A 13,734-nucleotide genomic window follows, 5' to 3' on the forward strand; every position below is an offset into this window, starting at 1 on the left:
TGTATTTAAGTGGGAGTAGAAGCAGTTTACGTCAGAAGGAACAGACAGAAGAAAGAGAGCAGAAGGAACAGACAGAAGAAGGAGAGCTGAAGGAAGACAGACAGCAGAAGAGAAGGAGCTGAGACAGAAGCCATAACATCCAGAGAGCTGAGAGAGAGAGAAGAGAGCTAGAACTGATGTCCTGCTTTGTTTGCTGGCAAATAAAGAAGATTTCTCCCTCATTCTGGTGTGTGCTGCTTGACTCCTGAAGTACCACAGATTCTGCTAACAATAGGGGTAATTCATGCATCCATTCCTGCAACATAATATGGGATATAAATGCCAATAAATAAATAATGAATGAATTAAAAGTGCAAAAACATCAGAATTTATTTTAGTGCTCAGTGGAGGATCATATGTTTGGTTGGGGGTCTTGGACTGTGCATGGGGTGGAAGTTCATGTGTTTGGCTGGGGGGCTGAGGAATGTGCATGAGGTGGGGGACCATGTGTTTGTTTGGAAGGCTGTGGGGGGGGGGGATGCACATGTGTTTGGCTAGGGTCGGGGGAACATGCATGTTGGGGGGGGGGTCAATGTGTTTGTTTGGGGAATGTGCATGGCGGGGGGGATGATGTGTTTGGTTGGGGGTTGGGTATGTACATAGAGCCTGCCTTGGTGGGATTATGCGGGATATAAATGTTCACAATAAAATAAAAATAAATAAATATGTTTGGTTGGGAATAAGCATGCGGTGGAGGATCATATGTTTGGCTGGGGGGGGGGGGGTGTTCTGGGGCTGGGGAATGTGCATGAGATGGGGGATTATGTATTTGGTTGGGGGTCTGGTGCATGGGGTGGAAGGAATGTGTTTGGTTGGGGATCTGGCTCTGAGGAATGTGCATTTGGTGGGGGGTCTGGAGAATGTGCACTGGGTGCAGGATGAGGTGTTTGGTTGGGGGTCTGGGGAATTTACATAAGATGGGGAATCACGTGTTTGGTTGGTGGCCAGGAGAATGTGCATGGGGTGGGGGGGGGGTGATGTATGTGAGGGTTTGGATGTGTTGGTTCTACAGAGGTGGGGGAGGGGCGGTGGTCATGCAGAGCAAAATCCTCCGGGGGCAGAGAAGAGGGAGCGCAGGACCCGTTAGTAACGGACCGTTACCATGTAGTGATAGGGCGCGGTACGAGTCGTTCACAGAGGAGAAGGCGGAAGTGACGTCCTGCCTCAGGGAGGAACAGTTTAGCCAATTGTAAACACTCATGCTTTTGTTGGTTTCCACCGATTGGCTGTTCCTCCCTGCAGCCTTGTCTCCGATTGGTTGCTGTCAGGTGTCTCGTCGCGTGACACTGAAGTCCAGATGGCGGGTGAAGGAAGGGCAGGAGCTGCACGAGGACGGGATGGCGTTGGAGAGACGGGGAAGAGGAGGAGAAGGTTGGGGCTGGGGTTCGGACTTCTCGTTTCACTGATACGGACCGTTGTTCAGGCAGGCGTCTCCGGCACAACACTTGTACCAAAAGGAAGCGTGACCCCTAACGTCAGTGTCAGCTCCTCCCCCTTCCTTTCGGTCAGACTCCCGCGCGCAAAGTGGACGGAGTCTTCGGCGCTGCGTAGTCCCGCCCCCACAACTCAGGATTGTACGACATAAGGGCGGGACCAGGCAGAGATGGACTGCAGCAGCCTTTTAACATAGGTGGAGCTTGTCACCCTAACAGTTATATTGGTTTGGGTGTACCAAGATGGCGACTACATTGGAAAGAATAATCCAAATCATAGTTACCTGATGATAGGGTCTACCTTGGGGGTCAGCACTCAAGAAAGAGATTGGGGTGTCGTTGTAGATAATACGCTGAAATCTTCTGCGCAGTGTGTGGCGGCAGCCAATAAAGCAAACAGGATGCTAGGAATTATAAGGAAAGGGAGACCAAAAACACAGTAACGCCTTTGTATCGCTCCATGATGCGTCCGCACCTTGAGTATTGCCTTCAGTTCTGGTCGTCGTATCTTGAAAAATATATAGCAGAATTAGAAAAGGTTAAAAGAAGAGTGATCAAAATGATAAAGGGGATGGAACTCCTCTCCTGTGAGGGAAATGGGACTTGACATACTGCCTTTCTGAGGTTTTTGCAACAACATTCAAAGCGGTTTACATATATTCAGCTACTTATTTTGTACCAGGGGCAATGGAGGGTTAAGTGACTTGCCCAGAGTCACAAGGAGCTATAGTGGGAATTGAACCCAGTTCCCCAGGATCAAAGTTTACTGCACTAACCACTAGGCTACTCCAAAGCCTAAAGAGCTTAGGACTCTTCAGCTTGGGAAAAAAGACAGATGAGGGGAGATACAAATGAGGTCTACAAAATCTTGAGTGGTGTAGAACAAGTAGAAGTAAATCGATTTTTTTTACTCGTTCCAAAAGTACAAAGACTAGGGGACACTTGAGGAAGTTACATGGAAATACTTGTAAAACAAATAGGAGGAAATATGTTTTCACTCAAGGAATGGTTAAACTCTGGAACTCTTTCCTGGACGATGTGGTAACTGCGGTTAGCATATCTGGGTTTAAAAAAGGTTTCCTGGAGGACAAGTCCATAGTCTGCTATTGAGACAGACATGGGAAGCAACTCCTTTCCCTAGGATTTGTAGTATGGAGTGTTGCCACAATTTGGGTTTCTTCCAGGTATTTGTGACCTGGCTTAGCTACTGTTTGGAAAACAGGATACTGGGCTAGATGGACCATTGGTCTGACCCAGTTTGGCTACTCTTATTTTCTACTATTATATTGGGATATTGGGGAGAATGAAAACATCACACCGTCTTTTATTAATCAAATCTCCTTGAATCCTACGTTCTATCAATCTAGAAAGGGCTTCTTTTCCTTTAAATGCTACTGCCATTGTTAAAGGAAGGGTTAATCCAAGGAGCTTGGATTTTGACAGGAGACAACCTGATATCACAAGGCTTAAGTTGGTTTTTCTCAGCAGCCGCCATCCTGGTACACCCAAAACAAAGTAAGCTATCAGTAACTGCATCCACTTTATTGTCCTTCATTGTTGGTAGCATTTTTATCTCAGTTATGTTTTGAAACATGCCAGCTTGTGCAGCATATGGATGTACAGAGAGGAGCTATCACGACGGAATAACCTTTCATCAGTTTGGTTGCGGGATGTGACCCGTTGCCTCTGACCTGAGGGTAAAGCACGCATGTGCACGAGGTGAAGTGATTGTTAGTGGTTGCGGCGGGAGGAGCTCTGATGAAGTGACTGCTGCTGTGTGAATTTTTGGCAACTGACAGCTGCATCCTTTGTTGCTTGAGTGGGCTCTGTGAGTGGCAAGTCCATGGGGCTGACTTCTCAATGATGGCTTTGCTCTAGGACAAACAAACTACTGTGCTTAGGGTAATTGTTTGCTCTGATATTGCCCCTTGCGTTACACTGCAGTGTTCGTAGAATCTGTTTTTAGACTCTCATCTGAGCTATTTGAGCCATCCATTTCCATTGCATCCAGGCCCGCAGGGGGAAATTGCACCTGTGAGTCATTAGTAGTGGTGGGATCAGGCAGATACAAGCTCTTTTGCAGACCCAAAGGAAATCCAGAATTCAAGAGAGCCTCCAATTTTAAACCTGGTGCCCAGTTCAAAACTGCTGCGTTTCAGTCTCTAGAGTAATCCTAGAGCAAACCGGCTTCGTTGTAAGATGATATCTTTTAGTGAACCGATTCTGCGAGTAACCCACAGATGGCTATTTATTAAAGGACAGACTTTTGTAGTAATGGTGGTATATCAAGAATTTGAATAAATATAAATGCCCAGTTGGGTATATATGATAATCTCAACTTTATTAAATGTTTCAGACATATCCATCTATTTGCTCCCATGCTGCGACTGTTTTAGTGTACACAGCAAGCCACAGTTTGCAAAATTGTTCACCTCTTAGTTTTTTGTCTCCCTATGTTAATACATCATTTCCTCTCACAGCCTTTGTAAGTTAGGAAAATGATCTTGGATTGGACTTTGAATCTGGCTGGTTACCAGTGTAATCATGGAAGGGGAGACGGAAGGCGAGAGCTGCAGAAGTTTGGAGAGGTAGAGGAAGAGAGAAATGCTGGGCATCACAGGGGGAGGGGGAGGAGGGAAGGAGAGAAATTCTGGGCATCACGGGGGAAGCTTGAGAGGTGCTGGATGGATCCAGATGAAACCAGCTTTTCTGTTGGGAAAAGATATTGAATCCATGTCCTTCTGGGGGTCATGATTGCTGGATCCAGGAGATGACTTGAGAAATGGCCAGGCTGGCCTCTGCTGCTGAGTCTGCTTGAATCAGCCAGTTGTCTATGTAAGGATGCACCCTTACCCGTTAGCAATGTGGATAAACAGTGACCACTACCATAACCTTGGAAAAGATTGGGGGGGGGGGGGGTGCCGGAAACTGGTAATGATGCCCAAGAACACAAAAGCGAAAATAAATCCTTTGATGGGAATGTGCAGGTAGGCCTCCATGAGGTCCAAGCACATCAGGCATTCGCTCAGCTGAACTGAGGTGATCATTGGCCTGAGGATTTCCATGTGAAAATGCTGAACCTGCAGGCAGACATTGACCCCTTCCAAGTCCAGAATGAGAGAGAAGGAACTGCTCTTCTTGGGGATCACTTTTACTTTGCAGCACTTTTTTCATTAGCCTTGTGCTGTCTTTCCATTGCATTTTTCTTTCATGGGACTTAACGATTACTCTGTACACTTTTTTCATTACCCCTTTTGTTTTTTTGACTGCTTCTCGGTTTTCTCCATATTTCGATTGGGATTCATCGTTTACTTGCCCTTTTCTGTTGCAGTTTTTCTCCTTATAGGCTGTATTTGCCTCACTTCCTTATATCTTGGCACCATGGCTTTATATTTACATTTTCTCACACACATGTTTTTATATGTCACTAGGTGCATATTTAGCCATATTCCGATTTATTCCATATAAGGCACTTCCTGCTACGGCATGTCCTTTTCACTCATAGATTTACGTTCTCTGCATGGGCATCATGTTTATATGGCTAGCCAAGATGACATGTTCCATATATTTATACGTTTTTTACAGCATTATATGTTTTATTTTCTACATACCATCCAGGTTTGTATCTTAACTGTTTTGTTTCTAGTCTTTTTTTTGAGATAGTATCTACATCCATTATGCACAGCCTGCTCACCCCTCCTCTCTATTTTAATGGTATACTTTGGTCTGTTTACTTACAGACTACTATTTCTCAGCGTTTTGCATTTGCCTGGACATACCTCTCTACCCTCATCTCCCCTTACGTCCCTACCCGTAACCTCCGCTCTCAAGACAAATCCCTTCTTTCAGTACCCTTCTCCACCACCTCCAACTCCAGGCTCCGTCCCTTCAAACTCGCCTCACCCCATGCCTGGAACAAATTCCCTGAGCCCATACGCCGTGCCCCCTCCCTACCCGTCTTCAAATCAATGCTCAAAGCCCACCTCTTCAATGTCGCCTTCGGCTCCTAATCACTACACCTCTTCTCAGAAAACTTATCTACCCCAACTTGACATTTCGTCCTTTAGATTGTAAACTCTTCCGAGCAGGGACCGTCCTTATTTGTTAATTTGTACAGCGCTGCGTAACCCTAGTAGCGCTCTAGAAATGTTAAGTAGTAGTAGTAGTAGTAGATTCCTTGATTAATCATTACTCACATTACATGGTCAGTGTTTTAGTTTTTTTTACTGTTTCTCAATCTGTTTTTATCTTTTACTAGTAAAAGAAGCCCGTTTCAGAGCAAATGAAACGGGCGCTAGCAAGGTTTTCGTCGCCAACACCCACCCTCCCTCCCTGGCCAACCCCTTCGTTGTTCTGCCATTGCTCCGCCCCCAACGTCATGATGTTTGATGCGAGGGCGGGGCCCGGAGCGATTTCCCACCTCCCTGCCTCCCTCCCTGCCAACCCCTTCGTTGTTCTGCCATTGATCCGCCCTCGAGGGCGGAGCCCGGAGCGATTTTGGTGGCTTCACCACCACGAACCTTCGAACCTTTTTGAAGGAAGTCAGGGCTTGGCTTCACTGACGTCAGTGTCCTCAGAACGTTGAGGGTGAGTTTTATTATAGTAGATGTTAACTATTTTGTATTACGTTTAATCGTAATTTTATTTCTCCGAGGACAAGCAGGCTGCTTGTTCTCACTGATGGGTGACGTCCACGGCAGCCCCTCCAATCGGAAACTTCACTAGCAAAGTCCTTTGCTAGCCCTCGCGCGCCCGCGCGCACCGCGCATGCGCGGCCGTCTTCCCGCCCGAAACCGGCTCGAGCCGGCCAGTCTTCTTTTGTCCGCACTCGGTACGGTCGTGTTTTCGCCGTGTCGAGCCCCGGAAAGTCGACCTCGCGCGTCCAATTTGTTTTGAACGTGTTTTTTTTTCCTTCGGGAAAGCTTTGTCCTAGTCGGGAAGTGCTCCGGAAACCCCCCGCCGGGTTTCGTGTAAATCCTCCCCGTACTTCCAGCTTTTTTGCCCCGGTAAGTTTTCTTTCGTCGTCGGGGTAGGCCTCTTTTCGGCCTCGGTCGAGATTTTTTCTCCCTCTAAATTTGGTGCTTCAAATTTCGCCATTTCGGCTTTTGATTTCGCCGGCGTGATTTTTCCGCCCATGACATCGAAGCCTTCCAGCGGCTTCAAGAAGTGCACCCAGTGCGCCCGGGTTATCTCGCTCACTGATCGACACTCGTCGTGTCTTCAGTGTCTGGGGGCCGAGCACCGCCCTCAGAACTGCAGTCTGTGTTCCCTGCTTCAAAGGCGGACTCAGGTAGCGAGACTAGCCCAGTGGAACGTGTTGTTCTCGGGCTCTTCGTCGGCATCGGCACCGGGATCTTCGAGTGCATCGACGTCGTCAGCGTCCAGACCTCCTTCCTCGGCCGCCCCTGCATCGAGTGCATCGAGGCATCGGGCCTCTGCATCGGCGCCGAGACATCGGATAGCTGCATCGACGTCGGTGGTACCAGGACCTCGTCTGCTGATGTCGTCGGACGGTGGTGCATCGGGTGGAGTGCAGGTGAGGGCTGTCCATTCCCCTGCTGGTGGCGGTGAGCCCTCGGGTGGGTCTCCGCCTACCCTGAGGGCTCCTGCGGTACAGCCCCCCCGAGATCGACCTTCTTCAGTCTCGGCCCCGAGGAAGCGACGGATGGATTCGACGTCCTCCTCGTCGGTGCCGGGGAGCTCCGGTGACATGCTTCGGAAGAAATCGAAGAAGCATCGACACCGGTCTCCTCCCCGTGTCGGCACCGAGAGCTCTGGGTCGCCGAGGGATTCGGCACCCAGCAGGCATCGGCACCGAGAGGACCGCTCACCCTCTGTTCAGGAGGTGTCGATGCGCTCCGCTCTGGACAGCCCGGAACAGCCTCCACGCCCGGAACAGGTACTGACGTCGACGCCTGCATCGACCTCTCAGCCTTTCTCTGCAGCCGCTCTAAACGAGAGCCTCCGGGCCGTTCTCCCAGAGATTCTGGGAGAGCTGTTGCGCCCTACCCCTCCGGTACCGGCGGTGCTTGCGCCACCGGTACCGTCGAGCGTGGCGCCGGCTGGCCCATCGCCCAGGTTGAGGTCCCCGACGTCGGTACCGCGTGCGGTACCGACCGCGGCCACCTCCCAGGAAGGCTCCCCGACTACGTCGGCGGAGGGAGCTTCGCCGATGCGGGCGAGGGAGTCTACCTCTCGACGCCCCCATCGTGGACGGGGTTCCACGGAGTCGAGCAGGGCGAGGTTGCAGACACAGGTCCGTGAACTTGTGTCTGACACCGAGGGTGAGGCCTCGTGGGAGGAAGAGGAAGATCCCAGATATTTCTCTGACGAGGAGTCTGAGGGTCTTCCGTCTGATCCCACTCCCTCTCCTGAGAGACAGCTTTCTCCTCCCGAGAGTCTGTCTTTTGCCTCCTTTGTCCGGGAGATGTCTACGGCCATCCCCTTCCCGGTGGTTGTGGAGGACGAGCCCAGGGCTGAAATGTTTGAGCTCCTGGACTATCCTTCTCCACCTAAGGAAGCGTCCACTGTTCCCTTGCACCATGTCCTGAAGAAGACATTGCTTGCGAACTGGACCAAGCCATTAACTAATCCCCACATTCCCAAGAAGATCGAGTCCCAGTACCGGATCCATGGGGACCCAGAGCTGATGCGCACTCAGTTGCCTCATGACTCTGGAGTTGTGGATTTGGCCCTAAAGAAGGCTAAGAGTTCTAGGGAACATGCTTCGGCGCCCCCGGGCAAGGACGCTAGAACCTTAGACTCCTTTGGGAGGAAGGCCTACCATTCCTCTATGCTCGTGTCCAAGATCCAGTCTTACCAGCTCTACACGAGCATACACATGCGGAATAATGTGCGGCAGTTGGCGGGCTTGGTTGATGCTCTTCCCCCTGAGCAAGCCAAGCCTTTTCAGGAGGTGGTCAGGCAGCTGAAGGCGTGCAGAAAATTCCTGGCCAGAGGAGTTTATGACACTTTTGATGTTGCGTCCAGGGCCGCTGCTCAAGGTGTGGTGATGCGCAGGCTCTCATGGCTGCGTGCCGCCGACCTGGAGAATAGAATCCAGCAGCGGATTGCGGACTCGCCTTGCCGTGCGGATAACATTTTTGGCGAAAAAGTCGAGCAGGTGGTAGAGTCTCTCCACCAGCGGGACACCGCATTCGACAAGTTCGCCCGCCGGCAGCCTTCAGCTTCTACCTCTACAGGTAGACGATTTTTCGGGGGAAGGAAGACTGTTCCCTATACTTCTGGCAAGCGTAGGTACAATCCTCCTTCCCGACAGCCTGCGGCCCAGGCTAAGCCCCAGCGCGCTCGCTCTCGTCAGCAGCGTGCGAATCAGCAAGGCCCCGCGGCTCCCCAGCAAAAGCAAGGGGCGAGCTTTTGACTGGCTCCAGCAGAGCATAGCCGACATCCAAGTGTCAGTGCCGGGCGACCTGCCTGTCGGAGGGAGGTTGAAAGCTTTTCACCAAAGGTGGCCTCTCATAACCTCCGATCAGTGGGTTCTCCAAATAGTCCGGCAAGGATACACCCTCAATTTGGCCTCACAACCTCCAAATTGTCCACCGGGAGCTCAGTCCTACAGCTTCCAGCACAAGCAGGTACTTGCAGAGGAACTCTCCGCCCTTCTCAGCGCCAATGCGGTCGAGCCCGTGCCATCCGGGCAAGAAGGGCTGGGGTTCTATTCCAGGTACTTCCTTGTGGAAAAGAAAACAGGGGGGATGCGTCCCATCCTAGACCTAAGGGCCCTGAACAAATATCTCGTAAAAGAAAAGTTCAGGATGCTTTCCCTGGGCACCCTTCTCCCCATGATTCAGCAAAACGATTGGCTATGCTCTCTGGACTTGAAGGATGCCTACACACACATCCCGATACTGCCAGCTCACAGACAGTATCTGCGATTTCAGCTGGGCGCACGCCACTTCCAGTACTGTGTGCTACCCTTTGGGCTCGCCTCTGCGCCCAGGGTGTTCACAAAGTGCCTAGCTGTGGTAGCAGCAGCGCTTCGCAGGCTGGGGGTGCACGTGTTCCCATATCTCGACGATTGGCTGGTGAAGAACACATCCGAGGCAGGAGCCCTGCAGTCCATGCAGATGACTATTCGCCTCCTGGAGCTACTGGGGTTTGTGATAAATTACCCAAAGTCCCATCTTCTCCCAGTGCAGAAACTCGAATTCATCGGAGCCCTGCTGGATTCTCGGACGGCTCGCGCCTATCTCCCAGAGGCGAGGGCCAACAACTTGTTGTCCCTCGTCTCGCGGGTGCGAGCGTCCCAGCAGATCACAGCTCGGCAGATGTTGAGATTGCTGGGCCACATGGCTTCCACAGTTCATGTGACTCCCATGGCCCGCCTTCACATGAGATCTGCTCAATGGACCCTAGCCTCCCAGTGGTATCAGGCCGCCGGGGGTCTAGAGGACGTGATCCACCTGTCCACGAGTTTTCTCGAATCCCTGTATTGGTGGACGATTTGCTCCAATTTGACTCTGGGACGTCCCTTCCAAATTCCTCAGCCTCAAAAAGTGCTGACCACGGATGCGTCTCTCCTGGGATGGGGAGCTCATGTCGATGGGCTTCACACCCAAGGAAGGTGGTCCCTCCAAGAAAGCGATCTACAGATCAATCTTCTGGAGTTGCGAGCGATCTGGAACGCTCTGAAGGCTTTCAGAGATCGGCTGTCCCACCAAATTATCCAAATTCAGACAGACAATCAGGTTGCCATGTACTATGTCAACAAGCAGGGGGGCACCGGATCTCGCCCCCTGTGTCAGGAAGCCGTCAGCATGTGGCTCTGGGCTCGCCGTCAAGGCATGGTGCTCCAAGCCACATATCTGGCAGGCGTAAACAACAGTCTGGCCGACAGGTTGAGCAGGATTATGCAACCTCACGAGTGGTCGCTCAATTCCCGTGTGGTGCGACAGATCTTCCAGGCGTGGGGCACCCCCCTGGTGGATCTCTTCGCATCTCAAGTGAACCACAAGGTCCCTCAGTTCTGTTCCAGGCTTCAGGCCCACGGCAGACTGGCGTCGGATGCCTTCCTCCTGGATTGGGGGGAAGGTCTGCTGTATGCTTATCCTCCCATTCCTCTGGTGGGGAAGACTTTGTTGAAACTCAAGCAAGACCGAGGCACCATGATTCTGATTGCTCCCTTTTGGCCGCGTCAGATCTGGTTCCCTCTTCTTCTGGAGTTATCCTCCGAAGAACCGTGGAGATTGGAGTGTTTTCCGACCCTCATCACGCAGGACGAAGGGGCTCTTCTGCATCCCAACCTCCAGTCCCTGGCTCTCACGGCCTGGATGTTGAGGGCGTAGACTTTGCCTCTTTGGGTCTGCCAGAGGGTGTCTCCCGCATCTTGCTTGCTTCCAGGAAAGACTCCACTAAGAGAAGTTACTTCTTTCATTGGAGGAGGTTTGCCGTCTGGTGTGACAGCAAGGCCCTAGATCCTCGCTCTTGTCCTACACAGACCCTGCTTGAATACCTTCTCCACTTGTCTGAGTCTGGTCTGAAGACCAACTCCGTAAGGGTTCACCTTAGTGCAATCAGTGCATACCATTACCAAGTGGAAGGTAAGCCGATCTCAGGACAGCCTTTAGTTGTTCGCTTCATGAGAGGTTTGCTTTTGTCAAAGCCCCCTGTCAAGCCTCCTACAGTGTCATGGGATCTCAATGTCGTTCTCACCCAGCTGATGAAACCTCCTTTCGAGCCACTGAATTCCTGCCATCCGAAGTACTTGACCTGGAAGGTCATTTTCTTGGTGGCAGTTACCTCGGCTCGTAGAGTCAGTGAGCTTCAGGCCCTGGTAGCCCAGGCCCCTTACACCAAATTTCATCACAACAGAGTAGTCCTCCGCACTCACCCTAAGTTTCTGCCAAAGGTTGTGTCGGAGTTCCATCTGAACCAGTCAATTGTCTTGCCAACATTCTTTCCCCGTCCTCATTCCTGCCCTGCTGAACGTCAGCTGCACACATTGGACTGCAAGAGAGCATTGGCCTTCTATCTGGAGCGGACACAGCCCCACAGACAGTCCGCCCAATTGTTTGTTTCTTTTGATCCCAACTAGAGGGGAGTGGCTGTAGGGAAACGCACCATATCCAATTGGCTAGCAGATTGCATTTCCTTCACTTACGCCCAGGCTGGGCTGGCTCTTGAGGGTCATGTCACGGCTCATAATGTTAGAGCCATGGCAGCGTCGGTAGCCCACTTGAAGTCAGCCACCATGGAGGAAATTTGCAAAGCTGCGACGTGGTCATCTGTCCACACATTCACATCTCATTACTGCCTGCAGCAGGATACCCGACGTGACAGTCGATTCGGGCAGTCAGTTCTTCAGAACCTGTTTGGGCTTTAGGATTCAACTCCACCCCCCGAGGGCCCTGTTTGTTCTGTTCCAGGCTACACTCTCAGTTAGTTGGTAAATTTTTTAGGTCAATCTCAGTTATGTCCTCGCCGTTGCGAGGCCCAATTGACCAATGTTGTTGTTTTGAGTGAGCCTGGGGGCTAGGGATACCCCATCAGTGAGAACAAGCAGCCTGCTTGTCCTCGGAGAAAGCGAATGCTACATACCTGTAGAAGGTATTCTCCGAGGACAGCAGGCTGATTGTTCTCACAAACCCGCCCGCCTCCCCTTTGGAGTTGTGTCTTCCCTTGAAGTGTATTGTCTTGCTACATACTGGACTGGCCGGCTCGAGCCGGTTTCGGGCGGGAAAACGGCCGCGCATGCGCGGTGCGCGCGGGCGCGCGAGGGCTAGCAAAGGACTTTGCTAGTGAAGTTTCCGATTGGAGGGGCTGCCGTGGACGTCACCCATCAGTGAGAACAATCAGCCTGCTGTCCTCGGAGAATACCTTCTACAGGTATGTAGCATTCGCTTAATTTCGTAAACCACACATGGCTTTTGGGTTTATATAAATGATGTAGTTTATAGATTCTTGTTTCTCTAGGTTTTTCCATGTGCACCACATTCCTGGTCATGTTTCATTTTTATTTAAACTTCACTTTTTTAAGTTTGTATCATCCTTTAAGTTTTACTGTATATTTTATTGTACACTTATTGTATTATTTGATTAATATGTTATTTGTATTTTTAGACTCCTGAGCCGAAATACGGCTCTGTGTTGAGTCTTCTTAGAAAATATTTTGGACGTTTGTTTTTCTCCTTTTGTTTTGTGGAAGTGTCGTGTTAGTTACACTGCTCTCCTTTCTGCTGCTACGTCTGTAGTGTTTCACGTTGTTCCACTTTTATGGACTCCTGTTTGTTTGTTTTTTTGTTGAAATATATATATTTTCTAATTTTGTATTTAGTGGAGGATTGTAGAAAATGCATTTCTGTTACTTTTACCAGTATTTTCACTGCATATAGAATCTGGCTTTCTTGGGGGGGGGGGGGTCTCTAGTTTTTGATTGCATGTTTTTTTTGTGGCCCCCTATTTTGTATCAGTTGAGGGTCTGTCCATGTTCTGCATGTGCAACTGAGGTGAAGGACTTTGCTAGCATGTACTGTCTGTGTAGGAATCTGTAACAGTCCAGCTTGTTCCAGTTTCCCAGTAGAGGGTATATAGGGTGAGAAATAGTCTGATAGTAAGTCATATGTCAGATTTAATGTCAATAATGTTATTGTGAAAAGAATTAGCAGATTGGGATGAATATAAAACATCTGGATTGTTGCTCCCTACTAGACTCCTACATCATTCCTTGATGGCACAATCATCAGTCAGAAAGATGTTTTCAGTTTTACTTAATTTTCCTCTTAGGAAAGTTGCCATAGAGTGGAGGAGTAGCCTAGTGGTTAGTGCAGCAGACTTTGATCCTGGGGAACTGGGTTTAATTCCTACTGCAGTTCCTTGTGACTCTGGGCAAGTCACTTAACCCTCCGTTGCCCCAGGTACAAAATAAATACCCATACATAGTATGTAAACCACTTTGATTGTAACCACAGAAAGGCAATATGTCGTCCCATTCCCATTCCCATATCCAGGCCAAAGTCATCCTGATGTCATCTGAGGAGCACTTTTACTAAACCGAGTTGTTCTGCCAAATGTTGATCACTGGGAATGTAGAGCTTCGTCATCTATTATTAGTAGATATGATGTAATCTCTGCTTCTTTGCCAGTGCTAGGATTAAGGCTAAATCCATAACCCAAAGAGTTAAGAAGTGTACTGAAGTGATTAAATGCTAGATAAAAGAAGAGTGGTGACAAAGAATTCTCTCTGAAATATTCCTAGTTGGATTTTGATATTAGAATGACATATTGTCCATTTTTATACTGTAGA

The 13,734-nt window shown here is 50.0% G+C and overlaps 1 protein-coding gene across 2 annotated transcripts in view; it reads left to right on the forward strand.

Moving 5' to 3' along the window:
• The first annotated feature begins 237 nt into the window (after nt 1-237).
• The window catches only part of ABCD4 (ATP binding cassette subfamily D member 4), a 118,663-nt gene continuing 105,166 nt past the window's right edge, over nt 238-13,734 (forward strand). The window contains exon 1 of one of the 2 annotated variants that reach the window (XM_030214733.1): nt 238-276. Coding sequence is in view for 1 of the 2 variants with exons in the window: in XM_030214732.1 (XP_030070592.1) it covers nt 1,337-1,410 (74 nt within the window). In the remaining variant the exon portion in view is untranslated. Of the gene's footprint in view, nt 277-1,317; nt 1,411-13,734 lie in introns of those variants that run through there. The other variant, XM_030214732.1, reaches the window with a different exon arrangement.

Source organism: Microcaecilia unicolor, chromosome 9, assembly GCF_901765095.1.
Source record: "Microcaecilia unicolor chromosome 9, aMicUni1.1, whole genome shotgun sequence".
In the NCBI taxonomy this organism is placed as follows: Eukaryota; Metazoa; Chordata; class Amphibia; order Gymnophiona; family Siphonopidae; genus Microcaecilia; species Microcaecilia unicolor.